Source organism: Helianthus annuus, chromosome 2 (assembly GCF_002127325.2).
Source record: "Helianthus annuus cultivar XRQ/B chromosome 2, HanXRQr2.0-SUNRISE, whole genome shotgun sequence".
NCBI classification, from domain to species: domain Eukaryota; kingdom Viridiplantae; phylum Streptophyta; class Magnoliopsida; order Asterales; family Asteraceae; genus Helianthus; species Helianthus annuus.
In genome coordinates, this window is record NC_035434.2 from 90,070,649 (window position 1) to 90,097,265 (window position 26,617).

The 26,617-nt window shown below is 34.2% G+C and overlaps 2 protein-coding genes across 2 annotated transcripts; one reads left to right on the top strand and one right to left on the bottom strand.

The window, feature by feature from the left end:
* Positions 1–336: 336 nt before the first annotated feature.
* LOC118485434 lies at positions 337–15,402 on the top strand. Its single transcript, XM_035981540.1, has 9 exons — positions 337–532; positions 1,189–1,329; positions 1,400–1,895; positions 2,099–2,162; positions 2,484–2,624; positions 2,715–3,772; positions 4,068–4,251; positions 14,772–14,882; positions 14,965–15,402. The coding sequence occupies exons 1-9, from the start codon at positions 337–339 to the stop codon at positions 15,400–15,402; spliced, it is 2,829 nt and encodes a 942-aa protein (XP_035837433.1).
* Positions 15,403–17,198: 1,796 nt separating this feature from the next.
* Positions 17,199–25,897, bottom strand: LOC110894156 (protein FAR1-RELATED SEQUENCE 5-like). The gene is made up of 7 exons (XM_022141346.1): positions 25,798–25,897; positions 19,083–19,781; positions 18,975–19,041; positions 18,622–18,880; positions 17,883–18,446; positions 17,646–17,712; positions 17,199–17,500 (listed from the first exon to the last, which is right to left on the bottom strand). Exons 1-7 carry the CDS (start codon positions 25,895–25,897, stop codon positions 17,199–17,201), a joined length of 2,058 nt encoding a protein of 685 aa, XP_021997038.1.
* Between the last annotated feature and the right edge of the window lie 720 nt (positions 25,898–26,617).

A 26,617-nucleotide genomic window follows, 5' to 3' on the forward strand; every position in this document is an offset into this window, starting at 1 on the left:
GAAACAAACAACCCTTTTTGGGGTTTAGGCTGAACTTCTATATTCCGTTTTTGGATTGAGGGTGGAGATAAAATAGGAAGTTTATTTCGCTAGGAAGGATAGGAAGCAATCATAACCGTCCAATTGCACAATCTACGGTCTAGATCAAAATCAAATTAAAAACTGTCATTTAAACACGCTCTCCGGGGTTTCAGGGGTATTATCGTCAAAATCCAAAATAACCGCCGTTGAATATACACAGAAATCCTTCGAAAAAAAGTGCATTACGTTTTACACTTCCATTTAACGATCAAACACACAAAGAAATTTGAGAAAATCATACTCCATTTGAACTTCATGGCGTCGTCGAGAGATAATTTGAAGGTTTACATTCGAGTTACTCAAAAGAAATCCGTCGCTGAAAACCCTAAATCATCAAAGAAGCAAAAAACATCATCAGCAGAAGAGAACATAGATGAACAAGAAAATATTAGCCGAAAATCACCAATGAAACAACAAAGAACTAGAAAACGAAAAGATATTTCAGACAATGGTAATTTTATCTATTTTTGCTCTTTAACTGAATTCAAGTTACGTTTTATGAAGTACAGTAGACCTAATATATGATATCCGTTCCGAAAAATAGTTAATGAGTTATATCTTCCCCTATCTTAACATTTTTGTTAGTAGAAACTACATTGCGTTTTATGCTAAGACTATGATCTAAGATGCTAATGCTTCTTATGTGATTTATATATTGTGAATTAATGCGTTTTACCTTAATAAAGTTGCAGAAACAAAGAGATTATTATTATGAGAATTGTAATCGAATTTTAGAACATTGCATTTTATCTTTGAATTTGTTGAGATACATATGTTGTTAACTATTGCCTGTTAAATAATATGATTTAAAGTATTGCGTTTTATCTAAAACATGGGAATCACTGCTTTTTATCTTTATAATGTTAGCTAATTCGATTTATCATAAATTTGTTAATTGACATTGTTAACTAATGCGTTTTATATTAATTTATCATAAAAAACAAAATGAGATTATGTAATGTTAATTTGCTGTGTTAAATAATATGATTTAAAGTATTGCGTTTTATCTAAAACATGGGAATCACTGCTTTTTATCTTTATAGTGTTAGTTAATGCGTTTTATCATAAATTTGTTAATTGACATTGTTTTCATTATTCTATTTGAAGTTAAAAAACAAGAGGAAAAACAAAAAAGGAGAAGAAAGAAAGTGGTGATAGAATCATCAGAAGAGACAGTTTCTGATTCCAATGATAAAAAATCTAGTCGAGCTATTGTTCTGCATACTTCCGAACAACAAGTAAATTCAGGTAACATAAAACGCATTTAACAAAAATTCAAGAAAAAAATATATGTTTTTAACACAATTCAATGTGTCAGATGATGATTTTGTTGATCCACAACCAAGAGTTAACCCGATAAAAAATCAAAAGAAGGAAAAGGCAGAATCAAAACCAAAGAGATCACAGAGGAAAGATAAAACAAAAGAACAACCAGAACAACAACCATATTATGATTACGACGGAAAAAAAATCAACATAAGATGTGCAGTCAATAATCTAAAAGATTATATTGAAAGTCTGTCAAAAGAGCAAAGGGATACTGTTAGAGAAATAGGGTTTGAGAGCATACTAAAATTCAATCTGCATTCAGTTCCACGCAAATTTGGATATTGGCTGGTAAAAAACTTTGATGCTGAAAATGATGAGATAAATACCGGAGATGAAAAGATTAAGATCACAGCTGAATTTATCCAAAAGGTACTTCAAATACCAAATGGAAAAACAGAGATTAAGGAAAAATTGAGACCAAAAGACACTGATCTTATAATTAAATTCTGGCGCGGTCAATTCAGCAAAGATATATTGAAGAGAATGTATGCGTACAACTTGATTGGTTATTTACAATCAAGAAATGAGCTTGGAAGATTGTTCAAACTAAATTTCTTGGTTATATTTTTTACAATCATGGCAGAGGCAATGCAAAGTAGTAATGTTAATCAAAGATTCTTGCCATCAATGAAAAGTGACAAAAAACCCAGGATTTTAATTGGTGTGAATATATTCTGTCGGTTTTAAGGCGTACAAGAAGACAATGGCCTGGAAATGAGAAGCTCTTCAATGGACCTATTGCATTGTTAGCGGTATGAAATCTGATCTTTCACTATTGCTGCATATTTGCTGAATGCTTGTTTAGGCTGCTTGTTTATATTCATTGTTTGTTTAAAATTTTACTTTATAAAACACAATTTATATTATAAAACCCAATGATCTTTCATTTTTGTTTCTTTATATTCTTTATTTGTTAAAACTTCTTTTCTATTGTAAAACGCAATATTTTTGTAAAACGCAATATATTTAAAGTTACAAAACATTAGTTTTGTAAGTTATTTACAATGATTTATACTTTAAAACTCATCAAAGTTTGAATTGATTATATTTCTAAAACGCAATGATTCATACAGATACTATATGCTTACAAAAAACAAGGATTTGACGATGCTGAAAACACTAAAGTGTTCTCTCTTGATAAAATTGACTCTACAACATTACAAGAATTTGAAGATGAATTGGAAATTGTTGCGCAAAATGAGGGGAGATGTATTGTGATGGAAAAAAAGAAAAAAGTCAAAAAGACTAAGCAAAAAAAGAAAGATGAAAAGGATGAATTTTATGTTTATCCAACTGAATCCGAGAATGAAAACGAAGAAATTTTTGAAAATGAATCTGAAGAAAATGATGAAGACGATGCTGAAGAACAACCAATCACCTTACTTAAAGCTGCAACAGACTGGATTGATCAAGAAAATCAAGAAAATGTTCAAAACAGCCCAAATAAAACCAACGAAACTGAGAAAACACCAACAGAAAGTGGAGGTTCATGGGGGCAATTCTTCATTAAACCATCAATAGGAAATAAAGATAAAATGTGGGTAGACAGTCAAAGCCGACTGCGTAATTTCATGCCATCACAAAATCAAAGTGAAGGTCTTTCTGACATTCATTCAACAAAAACTGGCGATGAAAATGTGAAGAACATTGAAGATAAAAAATCAAATGAAGAATATCTTGTGAATGTTTTGGATGATCATATAAAAGGATTTGAAGAAATTTTTGAAAAAATCCAATCACGTGTAGATGAGATTGTCGAAGAATATCCAAACAGTGAGGCTCTTCATAACAAAGTAAACGAATGGGTGTCATTGATTGAAAAATTAAACCATCAAGCAAAAAAGCACAAGAAAGTTGATATTGATTCAAATACAATGGAAACACCATCAAGATTCCTAAATTTGAGCCAAAATGATGAAACTGAAAATCAAATCATTTCAACTCCATTGATTATAAAACGCAATGATGATGATGATGCAAAACGCAATGAGTGTAACACAGCTGTAGTCCAGTCCTCCATTCCAGAAAAAAACAGTAACAATGACCCTGCATCTATTCTGCAAACCCACATGGAAAAACCTTCAATGGAACAATCATCATTTGGCGAAGAAACTCCATCATTAATGTTGGAGATGATCAAAAGGACAGATGAAGAAGAAAAAAAATCAAATCAAAAGAAAATTCAGGATAATGAGGTACAAACCGAAATTCAAGCGGAATCTAAAAATAGATCAATCGAAAAAGAAGTTCAAATTACTGGAATACAAACAATGTTTGAGAGAATTGAAGAACAGGATAATACTGAAAAGCAAATCAGTGATCTAATTCAAAACACTTCATTCCTCAACCCACAAGAAGATCCGTATAAAACACCTGCAAAATCAGTTCATCAAGAGCAAACAACAACAGATATAAGCAAAACAAACGAAATAATAACAAAGATGGTACGACCTGATCGAGAGAAAAATATACCATAAGTATTTTGTTCACCGTACTATCTAAGACAAGTAGCAATGAAGGAAGCAAGAACGGCACACGAAAACAACATATCGGGATACGCTTTCCATGCAGAAGGAGAAATGATGTAAAAATTCATTTATATAGACTAAAAAAAAAATAAAAAAAATTATAATTTATTATTAATTTTTTTTTTGCAGGGATACTCTCTTCGAAATCAAAGAACATGTATTTCTATATAGATATGCTGTTGAAACAATGAGGCCAGGATTGGAAATCACCGGAGAAGTAATCAATTGTTGGTCTTATATTTTGAATGAAGAAGAAAAAAGAAGATCAAAAGACAACAAAACTCCAAGATTTTTCTGTACTATTCGAATGCTGGTATGATATATAAAACTCAATTCTTCTGTTTTCGTATAATGAAGTATTTTGAAGTTTGATTGAATGAAGTTTTATAATTTATTTCTTTAATAAAACGCAATGCTTAATGTTTGATTGAATGAAAGAATGAAGTTTTATAGAACGCAGCTTAATGTTTTATTACCTTCATAAAACGCAGCTGTATATTTATTAACTTCATAAAACGCAATAATATGTTAATTTGTTTAATTTTACGCAGACTTTTCCATTGAATGATAAGGAAGAAACAAATAAAGATAAGATGATAGATGTGACACCTGTGTCACCACAAGCACCAAACAAATGCCAAGTGAATGAAATATTGTGTTTCATACTTGGGATTTGTATAAATATGTGTATCTTTTGCACATATCATTTCTCGTTCAATTCCGAGCTTTAAATCGCTTTCTAGAAAGTTATATGCGCACTGGTGCGTAAACGTAATCAGTTTTAGCGCAACAAACACTCCGGAATAGTGAAATAGGCTTAACATACTTTAAATGACCTTTACATAACTTAGAAATAAGTTTTGGAAGGTTTAGTATGGCAAAAACAAAATTATTCGATCATAGGGACTATTTGCGTCAAACTGCGAAACTATACCGATTCGTAAGGTAACGAATAGTCCGGAACTTGATCATAAGCTAAACATACCATATATAACCTAAACATAGCTTAGAAATAAGCTTTGATAGGTTCGGTGTGCGAAAACATGCTTATATGATCTTACAGGGACTAAAAGTGTCAAAAATGGCATAAGTTTGCATTTTCGCGCATATCTTACGTTCTGGACACATCTGGACATCCAAAATTTTTGTACACACTAAAATATTTTTATTTTAGTGATCGGAATGCAAAAATTCCATTCGTCGCTTAACTTGGATCGATTTTGCGTTCGTTACGACTTCCGTCGTAATTAACCGAACAACGCGATTGTACGATCAAACGAACCGACATCCGAGATATTTTTGAGCATGTTTTGAGTCCCCTATACTTTAACTTCATTTTAGAGCCTTGAAATGAGGTTAACGGGGTTTAAACGCATCGAAAACAAGCTTAAAAACGTGCAGGGACCATTTCTGCCAAACTTTGAAAGTTCAGCCTACACCGTCGCGTAGCGCGACGACCATAAGGCCTTGTGGTCGCGCTATGCGACCATCACATCTGGGCAGAAACATTGTTTTCAGCATCAGTTTGATAATTCAGGGACCTTTCTTGCAATTCCTTTGTGTGGTGACCAAGTTAGCACCTCTCCAAGTAATACCAGCTGTCCCTAACACTTGTATGGTTATGATTCATTGCTTAATGGCTAAACAAACCACTTGTCATGATCTTGTTGATCACCAACAAGTATAAATAGGCCACTCCATTCACTTGTTCATTGCTCATTCCTTCTTTCTCTCCTTCACATCTGCTTTGGAGCTCTCCTAAGCTGAATTGGGACTTTGTCTTCTTGTTGAAAATATAGCAAGGACCCTTAGTGAGCTTCTTTCATTCTTTTTATGGCTTTTTCCTTATGTAGTGCAGAAAGTCAAACGTTTGGCCAACAGTTTGACTTTCGGTTTTGACCATCAATTGGTCAAGTCAAAGTTCAATTAAACTTTGAAACGTGATTGTAATCACGATAGTTATAATCCTTCGTGATTATAGCCGCTGATTACCACGTTAACTAGTTGTAATGTCGAGTCAAAGTTTCGGTCAAAATGCGTTTTAGCACGCATTTTGCAACGGAACTACTTTAGGGTATCAAAACACTTTGTTTTGATACCAAATCAGTAGGTTAGACATGTTTTGACATGTTTAACTCGACACTATTAGTTTAGTGCTTGTTTAGGGTCGCAAGGTAAGCGGTCTAAACAACCGCTAAGCCTTTCGAACCCGACCCGTTTGGTCGATCTTTAGGATCCGACCAAGCTTAGTTAGTGATCATAGTTGTATAGGGAATAACCACTGAGGTTATACCTTATGATCACCTAGGATTGGTTAGTCGTATGCTAGTTAGCTTGTATGCCCATAGGAAATGACCAAAATGCCCTTTTGAAGCTAAAATCCGTATTTTGACTATGTGAACATATTTTTGACATATAATCTGAATTAGTAACATGTTTAGGGATAATTGGGCATGTAAGACTTGACATAGCACATAGTTAACCATCCGAACCTAGTTTTACGCAAACGACGCATTATAGTGGCTTATACTACCATAATGGGTCAAAACGGGTCAAAAGCACTTAGGTAGACTTCCAAATCAGAATGTTAGCTCTATTAAATCATGCCATATGAGTTGCAATACTCATTTGATTTATAGAACTTCATTCTATCCTACCTCCCGACTTAGGATCCGATTGTTTAACATAGTGATCCATTCTAGGTGCCACTTGATTCCTTGATTTCCCGAGCTTTGTTAGGACACTTAATAAAGGATACTCGCAATCTCAAGTGAGTACATAGTCCCCTCTTTTACTGTTTTCAATTGTTTTGGGGTGAAACATATATGCCTATCTGTTATTTTCCTGATTTTAAACTATATGATTACACATGCTTAATACATATTCTTTTGACAAATTAAACAATTACCTATGGTTTAAACACTGATTTTCCAAAACTTAATAAACAAATTGTTGGATTGTACCATTTTTATACATTCACCCAGCCGATTGGTAGTATGATATAGCGCTATAGGACTAGACACCCCATTCCTGTGCTATGGAATGTCAGAAACCAAAATTTAACCAAATAGAAATTGCCTTTGTGGTATTTCTATAGTCTCCAAAGTGTAGTTTGATACACTAAGGCTTGATTGAATACCAAATCACACTTTCTTTGTATATGTTGATATACTACAAAAGTACAGTTTGATGTGCTCTCAAATGTGATATACCAAAGTATATTTTGATATACCAAGTACAAAATCCAACATATGTTTTAACATACTACTTTGTTATTTTAAACTAAAGTATATTTTGATATACTATCCAAAGCATAGTTTGATATGCTACTGTTTACCAAAGTATAGTTTAATATACTACCAACTTTGTTATTTTAAACTAAAGTATATTTTGATATACTATCTAAAGCATAGTTGATATGCTACTTTTAACCAAAGCATAGTTGATATGCTATTTACAAACCAAAGTATAATTTGATATACTACCAATACTTTTATTCTTAAACCAAAGTATACTTGAGATATACTACCGAAACTATTATTTTAATTACTAAAGTATATTTTGATATACTATCCATTTAACTATTTCAAAACTAAAGTATACTATGATATACTATTTGTACAAACTTTTCAAAACCAAAGTATATTTTTGTCTATACTATAAACCCGTTTTCCAAAACGACACATTTTCAGAAACAAAACTTTTACATTAGATTCATGGCTATTTTGAAAACATAAAATCTTTTCTCATATTATCTAAAGCCATGAATCTAATACACAAAATCCTATGTTACTCACAGGCATTTTTATGCTGACGTACCATATTTTCATATATGTTTCAGGTACTGCTATGTGATGATTGTTGATGCACGCTACATATAGGATGGACTTGTGCCTTAGCGACTTAAAACTGAGAAACAATTATTTGTTTTATTATAAATTGTACCAAAACATTGAATTCAATAATTCAATAAAACAAAACTATTTAATCCATGGTTGTGAAACAATGATTCTGTTACAACACTCCCCGACGTTTCCGCCACGTTTTGTTGTTTTACGTGGTCGGGGTGTGACAGAAAAGTTGGTATCAGAGCCAATGGTTATAGGGAATTAGGTTATTAGTAATGCTTTGACCTAGACTATAACCTTCCTAGGACCCTAACACAAGTTATCTTGTGTTTAGTCTTAAAATAATACACTTCACCTATCCTTAGGTGATTAACAAAAACAAAACACAATTCGTTCTCTCGAGTCAAAATTTTTCAAAACATCACAAGAAGTCATCTATCCTTAGATGATTTGTTTTTAGGCTTTTAAGCCTTTGGTGTTTTCAAAATCTCGTCAAAGTTTGGGTCTAAATAATGTGAACACGTGCAAACTGGAAGGGTGAATGCCTGTACCCTGAGTTTTCTGTCTAAGGCTAGAGTGTTCGTACAAATCCGCAGTATCGGACCAGTCACTCTTACCTGGGAACTCTTGGGGTGAGTGTTCACTTATAGGCGAGCATGTCTTCAGTGATACATTATGTTGACCCATTTACTTTGATTTGTCACAGTGTCGTTTGTTTGTTTTAAGTAACGAACAAATGGTCACAATCCTTATGCCTTGTCGATATTCTTAACATCCAGTTTTGAATATCCAATGACATCTCACTCGTTTTTCCCTCATGTTTCTTTGCTCTTTTAGAATATGCCTCCTCGACGTGATCAAGCTCAGGATGCCGCCTTGGCAGCCTTAATCGCTCAGCAATTCGCTGCTGTACTCCCGAACCTTATCACCCAGATAAATCAGGCAAACAATAACAATGTTCGGTGCACCTTTAAAACATTCAACTCAGCTAAGCCACTCACATTTACTGGGTCTGAAGGGGCCACGGGGCTCCTACAGTGGTTCGAGAGTCTCGAAAGCACGTTTCGTCAAATACAATGCCCAAACGAGCGAAAAGTTGAGTTCGCGTCAAGTGTGTTCCAGAAAAGAGCACTCACATGGTGGAATGGCATAATGAGGGATCGAGGTGCCGATGTAGCAATGGCACAAACCTGGGAAGAGCTTCGGGCTCTAATGATGAAGGAATTCTGTCCTCGTCATGAGCTTAGGGCTTTGGAACGGGAATTTGATGATCTCAAACAAGACAGCGGTGAACATCGAGCATACACTGATCGTTACGAGGAATTGAGTCTGTTATGTCCTACCATGGTTACGCCTTTGGATAAGGCAATTGAAAGATACATCGATGGCCTTCCTGATCCAGTTCAGGATATTGTTACTGGTAGCAACCCTACTACCGTCAGACAAGCCATTGAACTATCTGCTACCCTGACTGAATCTCAAATCAGGAAGGGCAAGCTTTTCCGAAAAGGCGATCTGAAACCCTCTGACAAGTTGGCACAAGAAAAACCAAAGGATAAACAGATCGAGTCCTCTAAGAAGTCGAAGAAGCGTAAGGCTTCACAAAACTTCGCAGTGGTCGCTCAGAATGATCAGGTTGCACCAAATCAGCCAGCACAGCCTCGTGCTAGGAAGAACTATATTGGTACTGCACCCTTGTGCAACAAATGCAACCGTCATCATGTGAATCAAACACCGTGTCTCAAGTGTACCCACTGTGGGCGATTGGGACATTTGGTTGAAACCTGCCGTCATGTTATCCAAAACCAGAATGCTGCAAATCCTGCTGCTGTTCAAGCACAATTTCCACCTGGATCGTGCTATAACTGTGGTGATCTTACTCACTACCGGAACAATTGCCCGAGACTTGTTAATGCAAATCCAGCGCGCGGACGAGTATTTAACATAAACGAGGCAAACGCGCACGACAATGCAGCAGTGAACAATTAGTCTTTTGTATTTCCTTTGTTTGTTATCTTTTGACATTTGAGACAACTCAGTTATTATAAATAAAATGGTTGTTCCAATTTTATTTCCAAAACTGATACGATTGTGTGTGTGTTGACATACCCCTACAATATCAACACCAAAGAACCATGTTCTTTTCAGAACAAACTTCTCGTGTGATTCCTTTATTCTATGATCATTTGTGATCTCCCCAAAAATCCTAAGTACTAGTTTTTTTTAAGAAACAAAGTACAGGTGCAATTCTTAATCAGATACTTGAAGTACCATTTCAAATCTTTGATTTGATAAAGGTACTGTCGTAAGTCCTTAATTGGATTCTTTATTTATCCTAATACGAATGTTATAACACGACAGAAACAAATTCCAAATCCTTATAAGATCTTCCTATCTTCATAGTTAGATTCTTGAGGATATTTTAAAGTACTAATTGAAGTCCGTGATTGGATTTCTAGTGTACTTCAAATTCACAAACGAGCTAATAATTAAATTAACGAATACATAATTTGGTGATTTTGTGTTTATGTGTAACTCCAAAGCTCGTTATCTAAGTCCTGGTGGAATCTTCCGTATTTTCATATGTTAGATTCTCAGAAGGATACTCAAAGTACTGTCTTAAATCCTTAAGGGGCTTCTATGCAAATAGTAAGAACCTTGGATTCCAAAGTGCTGATTCAAAACGATTATTTGGTTCCGAGTTATAAAGATCCCTTAAGTGGTCTATTTAAAGAGATCATACAACGGTCTAGTTAAGGAAGATCATGTGTTGATCTGGTTAAAAGGATCGTTCATTGATCTAGTTAAAAAGATCCTTGGTGGTCTAGTCAAGTCATTTCATGGTTATTCGATTGATTTTACCCTACACATTATGAGATGAACTGTGCGGACTGTGCAAGGAATTACGTAATTATGGATGCATACGTAATTATGGAATTCAGTGCACAGAAACCACAGCAAGTTTTGTCATGTGTTAAGACCTATAGTGATAAGAATAACGAGACGGGAACAATGTAAAAAGGGCATGGTGGATACGCCGCTGGTACTTCCTATATATAAGTGTTCCTTATTACATTGCGAAAGTAGCGTTATTTAAATTGCTAGAAGTCCTGGACCTTGACCAATGTCAATCTTATTTTGCATTCTCCGACTCTGATTTCGAGCACACACAAGTTTCCTATAATAGTCTTCATAGGAAACATTCTCCTATCCATTGTTCAAAACCCCATGTTTTCATTACTACAACAACGACATTTTGGCAGTTAACAGATTCGCTAAGAATCAAAACGTGACCTAGAGTTTTACTTGGGAAATGGAGGATTCATTCGAAAGCGAAACAATCACAGTTGTCTTCACAAGTTTCCTCTAGAATTAAATTTCGGGACGAAATTTCCTAAAGTAGGGGAGACTGTGACACCTGTGTCACCACAAGCACCAAACAAATGCCAAGTCAATGAAATATTGTGTTTCATACTTGGGATTTGTATAAATATGTGTATCTTTTGCACATATCATTTCTCGTTCAATTCCGAGCTTTAAATCGCTCTCTGGAAAGTTATATGTGCACTGGTGCGTAAACGTAATCAGTTTTAGCGCAACAAACACTCCGGAATAGTGAAATAGGCTTAACATACTTTAAATGACCTTTACATAACTTAGAAATAAGTTTTGGAAGGTTTAGTATGGCAAAAACAAGTTTATTCGATCATAGGGACTATTTGCGTCAAACTGCGAAACTATACCGATTCGTAAGGTAACGAATAGTCCGGAACTTGATCATAAGCTAAACATACCATATATAACCTAAACATAGCTTAGAAATAAGCTTTGATAGGTTCGGTGTGCGAAAACATGCTTATATGATCTTACAGGGACTAAAAGTGTCAAAAATGGCATAAGTTTGCATTTTCGCGCATATCTTACGTTCTGGACACATCTGGACATCCAAAATTTTTGTACACACTAAAATATTTTTATTTTAGTGATCGGAATGCAAAAATTCCATTCGTCGCTTAACTTGGATCGATTTTGCGTTCGTTACGACTTCCGTCGTAATTAACCGAACAACGCGATTGTACGATCAAACGAACCGACATCCGAGATATTTTTGAGCATGTTTTGAGTCCCCTATACTTTAACTTCATTTTAGAGCCTTGAAATGAGGTTAACGGGGTTTAAACGCATCGAAAACAAGCTTAAAAACGTGCAGGGACCATTTCTGCCAAACTTTGAAAGTTCAGCCTACACCGTCGCGTAGCGCGACGACCATAAGGCCTTGTGGTCGCGCTATGCGACCATCACATCTGGGCAGAAACATTGTTTTCAGCATCAGTTTGATAATTCAGGGACCTTTCTTGCAATTCCTTTGTGTGGTGACCAAGTTAGCACCTCTCCAAGTAATACCAGCTGTCCCTAACACTTGTATGGTTATGATTCATTGCTTAATGGCTAAACAAACCACTTGTCATGATCTTGTTGATCACCAACAAGTATAAATAGGCCACTCCATTCACTTGTTCATTGCTCATTCCTTCTTTCTCTCCTTCACATCTGCTTTGGAGCTCTCCTAAGCTGAATTGGGACTTTGTCTTCTTGTTGAAAATATAGCAAGGACCCTTAGTGAGCTTCTTTCATTCTTTTTATGGCTTTTTCCTTATGTAGTGCAGAAAGTCAAACGTTTGGCCAACAGTTTGACTTTCGGTTTTGACCATCAATTGGTCAAGTCAAAGTTCAATTGAACTTTGAAACGTGATTGTAATCACGATAGTTATAATCCTTCGTGATTATAGCCGCTGATTACCACGTTAACTAGTTGTAATGTCGAGTCAAAGTTTCGGTCAAAATGCGTTTTAGCACGCATTTTGCAACGGAACTACTTTAGGGTATCAAAACACTTTGTTTTGATACCAAATCAGTAGGTTAGACATGTTTTGACATGTTTAACTCGACACTATTAGTTTAGTGCTTGTTTAGGGTCGCAAGGTAAGCGGTCTAAACAACCGCTAAGCCTTTCGAACCCGACCCGTTTGGTCGATCTTTAGGATCCGACCAAGCTTAGTTAGTGATCATAGTTGTATAGGGAATAACCACTGAGGTTATACCTTATGATCACCTAGGATTGGTTAGTCGTATGCTAGTTAGCTTGTATGCCCATAGGAAATGACCAAAATGCCCTTTTGAAGCTAAAATCCGTATTTTGACTATGTGAACATATTTTTGACATATAATCTGAATTAGTAACATGTTTAGGGATAATTGGGCATGTAAGACTTGACATAGCACATAGTTAACCATCCGAACCTAGTTTTACGCAAACGACGCATTATAGTGGCTTATACTACCATAATGGGTCAAAACGGGTCAAAAGCACTTAGGTAGACTTCCAAATCAGAATGTTAGCTCTATTAAATCATGCCATATGAGTTGCAATACTCATTTGATTTATAGAACTTCATTCTATCCTACCTCCCGACTTAGGATCCGATTGTTTAACATAGTGATCCATTCTAGGTGCCACTTGATTCCTTGATTTCCCGAGCTTTGTTAGGACACTTAATCAAGGATACTCGCAATCTCAAGTGAGTACATAGTCCCCTCTTTTACTGTTTTCAATTGTTTTGGGGTGAAACATATATGCCTATCTGTTATTTTCCTGATTTTAAACTATATGATTACACATGCTTAATACATATTCTTTTGACAAATTAAACAATTACCTATGGTTTAAACACTGATTTTCCAAAACTTAATAAACAAATTGTTGGATTGTACCATTTTTATACATTCACCCAGCCGATTGGTAGTATGATATAGCGCTATAGGACTAGACACCCCATTCCTGTGCTATGGAATGTCAGAAACCAAAATTTAACCAAATAGAAATTGCCTTTGTGGTATTTCTATAGTCTCCAAAGTGTAGTTTGATACACTAAGGCTTGATTGAATACCAAATCACACTTTCTTTGTATATGTTGATATACTACAAAAGTACAGTTTGATGTGCTCTCAAATGTGATATACCAAAGTATATTTTGATATACCAAGTACAAAATCCAACATATGTTTTAACATACTACTTTGTTATTTTAAACTAAAGTATATTTTGATATACTATCCAAAGCATAGTTTGATATGCTACTGTTTACCAAAGTATAGTTTAATATACTACCAACTTTGTTATTTTAAACTAAAGTATATTTTGATATACTATCTAAAGCATAGTTGATATGCTACTTTTAACCAAAGCATAGTTGATATGCTATTTACAAACCAAAGTATAATTTGATATACTACCAATACTTTTATTCTTAAACCAAAGTATACTTGAGATATACTACCGAAACTATTATTTTAATTACTAAAGTATATTTTGATATACTATCCATTTAACTATTTCAAAACTAAAGTATACTATGATATACTATTTGTACAAACTTTTCAAAACCAAAGTATATTTTTGTCTATACTATAAACCCGTTTTCCAAAACGACACATTTTCAGAAACAAAACTTTTACATTAGATTCATGGCTATTTTGAAAACATAAAATCTTTTCTCATATTATCTAAAGCCATGAATCTAATACACAAAATCCTATGTTACTCACAGGCATTTTTATGCTGACGTACCATATTTTCATATATGTTTCAGGTACTGCTATGTGATGATTGTTGATGCACGCTACATATAGGATGGACTTGTGCCTTAGCGACTTAAAACTGAGAAACAATTATTTGTTTTATTATAAATTGTACCAAAACATTGAATTCAATAATTCAATAAAACAAAACTATTTAATCCATGGTTATGAAACAATGATTCTGTTACAACACTCCCCGACGTTTCCGCCACGTTTTGTTGTTTTACGTGGTCGGGGTGTGACAATAGAAGCATTCACAATGAACATAGAAAAAATTCTTCAAGGTGCAAAGCTAAAAAGCATAAAGGATTTTAAAATTATCCTTGTCCCGATTCTCCATATACAGCATTTCTTTGTGATCTCCTTCAATCTTGAAGAGAATCAAATATTCATCATTGACAATAGTGCCAAAGAAGAAACAAATGAAGCTAAATATGGGGATGTGCCTGAAAATACAGTAAGTATTATTACTTATACTTTTAAAATACATATATAAACTACCTAATCTTTTTGTTTTGTTTTGTTTTTTTTTTCTGTAGAGGAATGCTTTGGCAGCTTACCTTAAATCTGTTGGACATGAAAAAGCAGATGATATAAAGAAAATAACCCCTGTTAGAATGCAGATGAAATGGAGGACACAATATAATGGAATTGACTGTGGTATATTCACCATGCGTCATATGGAATGTTATCATGGAGAACCAGTCGAAAAATGGGATTGTGGATTTAACGTAGAGTATGAAGAACCTGCAAGGGGTAAAAACAAAAAACAAGTCAACAAGCAGACCGCACAACTTGAAGATTTAAGAAGGAAGTTCATCGCGAAGATATTATTGCATGAAATCAACGAACAAAGAAATTATGTTATTGAGGACTCAAAGAAGTTTCGAGACCTCAGTGCGAAACTTAAAAAACAATCCTATGACACTAGTTTAGATAGGATTAAAGACAGGCTTTCTAATGCTGGTTTACTTTGATTTTGAAATGCTACTTATTTTCAAAACGCAATGTTTTGATTTTGATCTTGCTAGTTAGTTTGATTTAGAAATGCTACTTATTATAAAACGCAATGTTTTCATATAACACAATATTTTGATGAATGCACTTATTTGTTTGTTATTTTATAACGCAATATGTATCTTTTAAAATTATCTAAACATTAATTTGAAAAAAATTTATAAAATATATATACAATTTATAAAACGAATCATTTTTAAAGTATGCTATAACTCAACATTGTCAATTTTAATTTTAATATGTTTTGATTATAAAACGCAATGTTTTTTTCTAATTATTCATTACCAAACATATAACGCAATATAATTTATAACGCAATGCTTTTTTTTTAAAAAAATTTTTATAACACAAAAAACATAATTACAATAAGGACAATAAAAAAATATATTATAATCTTCTTAAACGAAATGCTATAAAAAAATAAAATAATATACAAAGAAAAGCCTTAAAAATACTGTGTATGATAGAAATTTATACAGTTGATTAGACCAAAAGCCTTAAAATGCCTTAAAAAGCCTTTTGGATTCCTGATAGCCAATACTGTGTATGATTGAACATTCAATTCAAAGAAAAAAATAAAAAATAATCATTTTTATTATTAAAAACACAGTTGATTCAAATTCTTCTAGCAATATATAAGAACATAAACCCTAAACTATTTTCACATTGCTCTCATCATACACCAAAAATACACCAAATACCCAACACACACAAACCCTAAAAATGGCTAATGCACAACTATCAGTTTGGTGGGTTAAAAGAGGCAATTTCGTTCTTCAATTCCTTGATGGAAAAAAAATAAAATACCATTCCGTTGCTTCTGTTCTTCATAACTGCAATGAAAATGTTTTGAAAAAAATGAACGAAATAGGTATACCACCTTCTTGTTACACAAATCAATCAGCCGCACTGTTCAGAATTCTACACAAGAGATATGGTGATCCGAATCAAACTGCACCTGAAGATGCCCAGGTTACATCTTGGGAGTTCATTGAGGAAACTTTCAAAGTTTCAGTGACTTGGGACGATGGTGAAGTGGAGATGTATGACCCAAAGGACATATCTACCAATTAGGATCTAGGGTTTTTGAAGCAGTTATCTGAAATACCAATCATCAACAACTCTGGTAGCAAATTTGCAGAGAAGCTCCAAAACGCAGTAGTCTCACAGGTTGAACTTTGGGTTGAATCTGAAAGTGATGAGGAAATCCCTGATTGAAGCTTAGGGTTCTCATCCGATGAAGAAACAAACTTTGATCCATGAAGCTGATAATGCTAGTAATTTTTCTTTAATTATGTGTTTTGAAAACATCATGTTTGTGGGTTTAAAAACTATCATCATCTATATAACGCAATGTTTATTATATCCACTTGCATTTCTTGTTTAATTTTGTGTATGATCTGTTTGATTATAAAACGCAATAAATCAACAAATACCATTTAAAGTATATTGTATTGTTCTATGTATAAAACGGAATAACCAAAAAAAGCTGATAAGTGATTTGGAAATACCAAGTATATGGTAAAGATCAAATATATTGTTGTTATCATAAAACGCAATTAACCAAAACATCATAAAACGCAATGACAAATTTTTTTTTTTACTTATTGATATCTGATTTCGAAAGAATTTGTATACATAATTACACTCCATTGCTAGAACCTATAGCATTAGAAGAAACCTTATCTTTACACGTTCGACTGTTATGTCCTTTTCCACCACAAACACGGCACGATTTCTGGATCTTTGATGATTTCTAAATTGCAATCTCACGATTAGACTTGATCCTTTTTTGTACACCGCATCCTTTGGTCCTTGTTTTGATGGGGACACGAATCATAGAATCAGATTTCTCTATGTTCCCTCCAATATCAGCAAATCTTTCTTTGCGAGTAGGAGGCGGCGCAACAACCATAACCTCATCCGCTTTATCAATATAACTTTTAATATGATCCCTGTAATGACACAATTCATCTAAATCGCCAACCAGCTTATTAACCACGTACTCATTTGCAAGAACAATCTCTCTATAAACTTTATCAATCTCACTTACTATTCCTACCAATTTCATCAAATCGAATATTGGAATGATTTGATCCCATTGAAACGACATCTCTCGTCCATCTTCTATGAACATATCTTCTAGGAAACTCACTAATACCCTCATACCGTAATACGTAAAATATATGGCGGCACAGTATACCAAATTGTTCAAACCCTTTGCAAGAACAATTTATACTTAAACCATCTTCTTCTTTGCTGTATTGCACCTGTAAATAAGATTAAAAAGATATATAAAATTAATGAAATGTAATATAAAACGCAATGAATAATAAATATAATACAGATATAACCATAAGATCATATAATGTTAAAACGCAATTAAAGATGAAATATAAAACGCAATAGATATTTAAACAATATAAATTTAAAAAATTACCTTGAAAAAAGATGTGCATGGCTGTCTGAAATCCTTTATTTCAAAATATTGAAAATCACCCACAGTATCAACAGACTTTGACATACACTTTGTAATAGCAGCATTAATTTCAATTTGAATATCCTTAAAAATTGTTTGGGTGTATATTTCTGATGCTTGTTTCTCCAATACAAAGTCACTCCATGGTTTACACTCAATATACCTTGTATCATGATCATTCCTCCTATGCTTATGCCTTTGAATATCCATTGCTGTCTCAAAATGAGTGAAAAATTCAACAAGTGTACATCTTGGATTGCAAATCTGACCAAAGAAGTAATTCTCGCTTTCACATCTTGAGGTAGTACGCATAAGCCCAGCCAAATCCTCTCCATGGTAATAAGCAGGAATCCAATCAAATCGAAGATCGTACATGTCTTTTAACCACTCATGATTTTCCAATCCAAAAGTAGACATTATTGAATGCCACTCAGTTTCAAAATCTTCTGGAATAATAGTATCATTCCAAACAACACGAGTCATTCTTGTATTAAAATCAGTGTTTGCTGACAAAACAGGACCAACCTGAATAAAAAGTTATAAAATCATTAAACATAAAACGCAATAACTTAAAAAGCATTGATTGTAAAACGCAATTGTTTTGTAATTCTATTGTTAAAAATGTTGGATTTTATTGTATAATACATAAAACGCAGTTTATAAAATTGCAGTTTGTTATATCATAAAACGCAGTTAATACCTTTGTCTTCAATTTCTCCCATATATGCCACATACATAACCTATGCCTACTTCTTGGAAGTACATCCTTAATAGCTCTCTTCATTGCAGCATCTTGATCAGTAACAACAACTTTAGGCTCACTTCCAAAAGCATTAACAAAGCATCTTAAAAGCCATCTATACGAATCTGCAGTCTCCGAACCAAGTAATGCACCACCAAATGTGACATTCCTAAAATGATTATCAATACCAGTAAATGGTACAAAAACCAAATCATACCTGAATAAAAAAAATTAAAAAAGCATTAGAAAATTTAGAAGAGGATATATAACGCAACAGAATTTATATAACGCAATAAATCAAAAAAACTTACTTGTTTGATTTATAAGTAGCATCAAAACCAAATATGTCACCAAACACTGTATAATTTTTTTTGATTCCTCATCAGCCCAGAAAAGCCCTCTCAATCTTCTATCTTCACCAATAACATAATCATATGTGAAACCAGGACAACATTCTTTCTTCCTAATAAGGCGCCTAACTACCATTTCTGCATCATACTCTCCGATGTAAAGATTCAAATCCCTTCTATAATTCTTACAATCAACTTTACTAGCTCCAACTTCACCAAAACCACCATAAATTGTTTTCATAATATTGAATGCTTTAACAGGTCCAATATTGATTGCAGACAATCCAGATATAAAACTTTCTTTTACATAATCGATACTTCTGGCAGCCGGCAAGAAATGAATATCTTCATCTTCAACAAAGATATGATTATATTCTTCTTCAAAGAAGTAGAGTTTAAACATATTATTGTCCTCTAATATTAGTTTCACATGAGCATTGCATCCAACTCTTTTTGAACCTCTATTACGTCTAACAATCTTTTTACTATTCTCAACTGAACCAGAATCTATTGCTTTGGAAACATGAAATCCTTCTTTTGAACAGACAATATATCTTATTTTTACTAAACCACCAACATTTTTCCAAGAGGTATTTTTTCTTGCAGAAAAACCTGCAGCAAGTGCATATCTCTGATAAAATGCAAATGCCTCATCAAATGACTTAAAAAGCATTCCAACAGCAGGTGTAAGAGATCCACTGACTTTTGGTTTGTAAAACTTTCTTCCACTGTTTATGCATACACGTTCCTCCCACTTGGAAATGTTATCTGAAACAATTAAAAAGAATATAAAACGCAATACCTCTTACAGAATAATGTTTTTACTGATAAGCCTAAAAATATGTTCAGTAAAACGCATCATGTGATCTGAAACACTTTACAAAAAATCATAAAACGCATTACAACCTAAATAATAATGTGTTTACTGTTAAATCTCAAAGTATGTATATAATAATTTAGAAATACAGACCTTTAAGGTTTGTATAAGAAGTATTATGAGTAAAAGCATAAAACGCAATACATTCAGTAAAACGCATCCAATGATGAACAAACAAAAATTGTACAACAATAACAGTTATAGCTAATATTTAGCTTTATATTACATAAATCTTAAACTACAAGTTTGTATGCATATAATTTAATTAATATCATAAAACGCAACTATTAACTAAAACGCAATAAAATGATGAAGAAACAAAACAAACAAATTATGTTAAATTATACAACAATAACAATTAAACTTATGAAATATCAAATATTAATTACAGAAACACGAATTATAAAACGTAAAACAATGAAATTTGGTCAAAAATTACAAAAAGTAACTCAAAATTGAAGCTAAACATACTAGCAGAGTCGGACGAAGACATTGAAGTTATCGAATTGACAAACGAAAGAAGATTAATGTTTGAAAAGAGTTGAATTTGCGATCGATGGCGATTTAGGGATATGGAATCTTCAATTCTGTTATGAGAGCGATGAACTAAGAAAAGAAGTAACAGAATCTATAAATTAGAACGAAGATATGATAATGTAAAATGACGAAAAAGCCCACGCTTCCAAAAATTTAAAAATAGATGATGAACGGCTGAGATTGCTTCCTATCATTCCTAGCGAAAATTAACTTCCTATTTGATCTTTACCCTTTAGATTGATCCACAAAAGTGAATTACAATATTTTTTCAAATATCTTACGGCAGAAGACTTCATATTCATATTCAAAAGAATATGATTGAAAATTATATATAGAAATATATTTAGGTTAACTACCTTAATTATCTCTTAGGCCCCGAAACCCAATATAATAAGTTCAAGCCCAGACGCGATACGAAGCCTGAAAACAAAGTTTAATTAAATAAGTAATTAAACGTTATATTATTTATAACCCGTATAAATAATAAATTTCGTTTCTCGTGAATATATAATTATTCTAGATAATTATATGTTTCGTTCCGTTAATTGTTCCTGATCACCAGTTAATCGAGTTAAGTGGATTTGATGTTCGTTGCCCAAGGTGTAACTTTTACAGGTCATAGCTCGGTCAGCAGCGTTGACTTATCGAATCCGTACATATAAATCCATCATTAATTGGGTTAGGGTTTAGTTAGTTTGTGAGGGTCAAAGGAAAATAAGTTGAAAGTTAGGATTGGTGTGGTACAAATCGAAAGTTGAGAGTGTTATCGACCAATTAGTCAAAATTGAGGTTATTTAAATCCAATCAGGTTTATATATCCGGTCGATGAATCCTATCGGTTAGGCATTCAATTCGATGTTGAAAATATGAAAAAAGAGATGTCTAGGACAAATAATTGGTATGAGACTAGGCATATAAATAAATATAAAATGTCATACAAATTTCCACATTTGCTAAGAGCCTAAACAACACCACGTCCACTCATCTAGACCACCACACTTCCGGATGAGGGCTGTTGGAGGCGAGTGACTACGACCGGTTTTGAGGAGCAAGTCCGCTTGAGCGGATTGGTATGGTTTGGAATGAGTGGGAACCACCCACTCATAATACTTTTTGTTTTTTAGTGTAAGAAGTGGGTAAAAAGTGAAGTGTTATGTGTAAGTTTGAATGATTTATTGTTAGGCTTGTGTTGTATGGTTGTGGAATACTAATTAGGCATTAGGCATTGTGGAACAACTATGATTAGGCATTGTGTTGTATGGTTTGGAATAACTATGATTAGGCATTGTGTTGTAGGGTTTGGAATACTAATTAGGTATTGTGTTCTATGGTTGCGGGGGCTCTAAAAAAATATAACTATGATTTTCAACTTTTGACATATTCAACCTTCGATTATCTGGTGGTCAACTGATTATTGAATTTAGCAATATATTCCGACGTCATTTTAGAGTGATATGCAGATAATCCAGATATACATAAAGTCAAACACAATTGTATAGAGGTGGACAATTATTGAAATTATATATCTACGCTATCATTTGTTACTAATATATTTCATTTTCTGACGTATTTTCTACGCTATTATTTGTTACTAATATGTATTTTCTACGCTATTATTTGTTACTAATATATTTCATTTTCTGCCTCTGACGTATTGAGGAATAAACAAATGGATTATTTTTAATTATAAGTAGTAATTTGTGTAACAGTAAAATGGATTAATACATCACTAACTTTTATTATTGCTGTTGTATGCATGGTTTAAAAATATTTTGTGAATATTAATAGTATACATATCACTCACGGATCTATGAAGGGCTTATGGGCTATCCCCACTACGCCAGTTCTAACCTTTAGCCATAGTTTTTTCAAAAACCGTTCTAAACTTTAGCCCATAGTTTTTTTTTTTTTTTTTTTTTTTTTTTTTTTTTTTTTTGTTTTTTTCAAAAACCGTCATGACATAGTGTCGTTTAAAGTTTAAATGTGTGGATAATGATCATTATCTATATATTATTTATATATTAAAAACTGAAATGAATGAATAGTAACACCTAAGGGATGAGTAAATAATATCGGGTATCAGTACTGGTATCAAATTTACCAAATCAGGTGTGCTTTTGGTACCGGTTTGGCATCGGTATTCACCGGTTTTTAGCCTCATATACCAGTGTCGTACCTGTACCGACCGGTACCGAGCCGTACCGTACCAGGTATATTCGGATCGGTACCCACTTTTCGGGATTTCGGTAACGGTATTTTCGGTACCGGTTGGTACCGAGCTCATCAAATCATGTAGGAACGCAGCAATGCAAGTAATTGCACCGTTTAGATTACTTTTCATACACAGAGTAAGTAAACTGTATTTCGTTTGAATGAGGTTTTATATACACAACAACTTATTTTGCTTTTTTTTTTTGTCTTTTTTCTGTAATGAATTAATTGTAGCATGTAAAATTAACTTTGATATTTAGATTATTGACGAACAAATCATATCAAATCCTGTAATCAAACCAGTATCATATCGGTATCAAATTTACTATACCAAATCATTTTCGGTACCAATTTGTTACCCACCTTTTGGCGTTTTCAGAATCTTTACTTTCGGTTCGACACCGGTCTAGCACCATACCTGTATTTATTAATTTTTACCTTCAAATACCATACCATATTGCACCGAGCATTTTTGGTGCCGGTACCTAATTTCGATAATTTTCCGGATCGGTACTTTCGGTGCCGTTAACGGTACTGAGCTCATCCATATTTTAAAGTGATAGCACCGTAATAACTGAACTGAAAACAACCGAATTTCCAACGTGTAGGACGTGTGGGTCCTATTATTATATATTAGGTTATTTAAAATCGTTTTTTTAGGACGGAGTGACTATCTTTACCACGTCATTTTTATTTATGTTTTGATATTCGGTATCTGCTTACCATTGCTGACACGCGTTTTGTAGTCATTGAGCCCCCGCCGCAATGCGCGGGCGGAAAATCAACTAGTTAATATAATTTGAAAACACTTTTAGCCACACATGTTCTTATTTAATGTGACCATCGTATAACAGAACCTTTAGCCGCACTTTAAGAAAATAATGTGACATTTACTAGTAACTTGAAAAGTGTGGTCAAATATGATCTACTGCTATGACCATCGTATAACAGTTCAAAACCTTTAGCCACGTTTTAAGAAAATAATGTGATATTTACTAACAACTTGAAAAGTGTGGTCAAATACCATGATATTTGTTTAATTTTTTATTCATGTGACGAAAAACACATTTTTTCCAAACCTTTAGTCACACTTTTATTCAAAAAAATATGACAATAACTAGCCACAGTAGAAAATAGTGGACAGATCTGATTAATTGCCCCCAATAGATTTTTAAAAATGTGGCTAAAAGCTACTAAGTATTTGACGTCTTCAATATTCTCTAGTTAGCCCAAACGGTCACCTCCCTTGGGTATTCCAACAAGTTCAGAGTGTTATATAATGTCCCGGAATTGTCCTTATACTATGTCGGACGGTATGCATTGACTGATGAATGGGGTATCACGCCCTTCACGTAAAGGAATTTGATGAATTAGCCACAAACCTAGAGACAATGGAGTTTTCCATTTAAATGGCAATCTTTTGGTAATCTAATTTAGATATTTTTAGTGATCTTGGGTAATCTTTTCGTATTTGGTTGATGTTTATGTTTTTGATTAATGTCTATATCGGTGTGGGGGTCATGGTTGGGACATGATTCACCACTTAGAAACATGAATGGAAGGCTACACCACCCCTCTTTCTTGACCCACTATGGTTTGTATAGATTAAACCATGGTAACCATGGTCCTCCTTTCCAGTTTTCAAGAAATCATTTCCTTTTTCTTTAGACAAAGATAAATTCAAATAAATAAGGGGCTAGTGGTTTGGGTCATGACCACACCCTTAGGGTAGTGGTTTTGGATGGTGGACTAGAGGTGGGTGACATCACACTGACGTGAAGGGTCATGATGGTCATGAGGGTCATGACCACATTTGTATTGAATTGTGTATTTAGTTGATGTATGTATTGCCATATATGTTTCAGTTAGGAAATATGTACTTTATCAGGGTTTATTGCAGTTTATTCCAAGAATAATGAGAAGTTGTTCTATTTAAACGTGTCTTTTGGATGCCTATATTTGGTGTTACAGTGGTATATTACTGTTATTTATCAATAAATACGTTATGTTACTAACTAGAAGTGAGCCCCTCGCGTTGTCACACCCCAAAAATCCATACGCGGAGTACCACCGCCTGGAGGCGTGACTGACCAGGATCAAGCCACCAAGCATATTGAACATAACAAGTAATAAGTAAAATTCAACCACACAATATGAAAGGTGTTTCAAATCAAAAACATAGTTAAGTGTTTAGCGGAAGCATAATTGTAAAACCCAAAGCAAGTATTAAGTACGAAATAAAGTAATGTTTTTAGCATGGCACACACTGCCATGTCCCACAACGACCGCGCCTCCCTGTGCAAGCTCCATGAGTACCTAACGACCTGCAAGGCATGTAATAACGAGTCAACAACAAAGTTGAGCGAGTTTACAGTTGGTTGTTTAGTTATAGTATTCGTTTCGTAAAGCATATGTTCGTTTTGTAAACCATGTATCGTATTAATTCGTATCGCGGTCTCCCAGACATGTGTGCGAAGATTAGTGGGGGCTTCCCATGTGTTACTAGACCGTGTGTATCGACTGCTACGAAAATGTAAGAGGTGCCCTAAGTCAATGTCTATCAGCATGGACCCTTTGCCCATAGTCCATTAGTACACGCCCGTTCGAACGACACGGTGTGAGGTTTGTTAAACCTAATAGCGCTATTAACTAATGACCCGCTTGCCATAGGCCTCGGCGATTAAGTCTATATAAATGAGGGACTTCATGATAGAGGTTTGGTCCAGTGTGTATACTTGGCATCCTACCCATGGAGGATGGTCCTAATTACCGTTTAGTTCATTTACCCATTCCCAACCCTTGGGAATCCCATGCCTTGGAAAGAGTGTGAACTCACCTTGGTTTGCTCGGTAAGATTATTACTCGCTCACAAACAATCTAATCCAATCCTATAGTTATGCATGTATTCACAATCAGTTCACATCCACATAGTTCACGTATCATTCATGATCATACAGTATCGACTAAGTAACAATCGGCTCATAGTATTCAACAGTTAATCACATATTCACATGAGTTACATTTAACGACATATAACTAACCAAGTTAACTTTTAACAGAAATAACTTAGTTACTGTGCAGTTTTCTAACTCGGCGAAACACACTTTGTTTCGCCGTGAATCCCCTTCGACGAAACACCCTCTGTTTCATCATGCTTACCTTCGGCGAAACTCCCCTGTTTCGCCGTGCCTGACTCGCCGTGACCAATGTTGACGAAACACACCAGCGTTTCGTCGACATCAGCGTTTCGTGGAGGCATCAGTTACGTCACCTAACAGTTACGCAAATCACATAAACCCTAGCTGCCGTCATCATCATACGGAAAACATACAACACAGTAGCCATACAGAGATCATTCATAATTATTCATCAGGGCACACAACATCTAGCATAAACCCTAATCATACCATAACAATCAGTTACATGACATCTGAATCTCATAACTATCAACATCGATCATGAAGAGTGGCACAAACCGTATCATTCATAACATTAGACCAAAACTGAATGATTTATGATAGAACACCAAATCAAATCGTGGACAGTGAACAAAATCAATCAAATCATATACCACATAATCGTCAAACTCTCAAAAATAACATCAATCATAGTCAAAACCATTCAGAAATCATTGTTTTACTATAATATCAATTTACACATAACGTTGCAGGTAGATCGAATCAATAAACGTGACTAACCGGTTAAGATGAAACACAAGAATCTCCTAAAGAGATGATGGTAAGAGATGATGGCTGCCGCAGGAGAGTGGAGAGGTTCTAGGGTTTCGATTTGCCAAAAGAATGTCGAGTGTAACAGTTTTACGCAACAAATACTCGAATTAACGTGTTGGGCCCTTAATGGGCTTCGGCGAATCACTGGGCCGGCGAAACACACTTGTTTCGTCGAGATGTTGTTATTGGCGAAACGCTTTGTTTCGTCGTGGTTGTTATTGGCGAAACGCTTTGTTTCATTGGACTCA

Coding starts and splice junctions, on each gene's coding strand:
- LOC110894156 (XM_022141346.1), bottom strand. CDS start 25,897: ATGCCTCCACGAAACGCTGATGTCGACGAAACGCTGGTGTGTTTCGTC. Junction 18,881..18,974: donor GCTACTTATAAATCAAACAA/GTAAGTTTTTTT, acceptor TTTTTTATTCAG/GTATGATTTGGTTTTTGTAC. Junction 17,501..17,645: donor CAAAGGGTTTGAACAATTTG/GTATACTGTGCC, acceptor TGAAATTGGTAG/GAATAGTAAGTGAGATTGAT.
- LOC118485434 (XM_035981540.1), top strand. CDS start 337: ATGGCGTCGTCGAGAGATAATTTGAAGGTTTACATTCGAGTTACTCAA. Junction 1,896..2,098: donor AAAGATATATTGAAGAGAAT/GTATGCGTACAA, acceptor GTCGGTTTTAAG/GCGTACAAGAAGACAATGGC. Junction 2,625..2,714: donor AAAATGAGGGGAGATGTATT/GTGATGGAAAAA, acceptor ACTGAATCCGAG/AATGAAAACGAAGAAATTTT.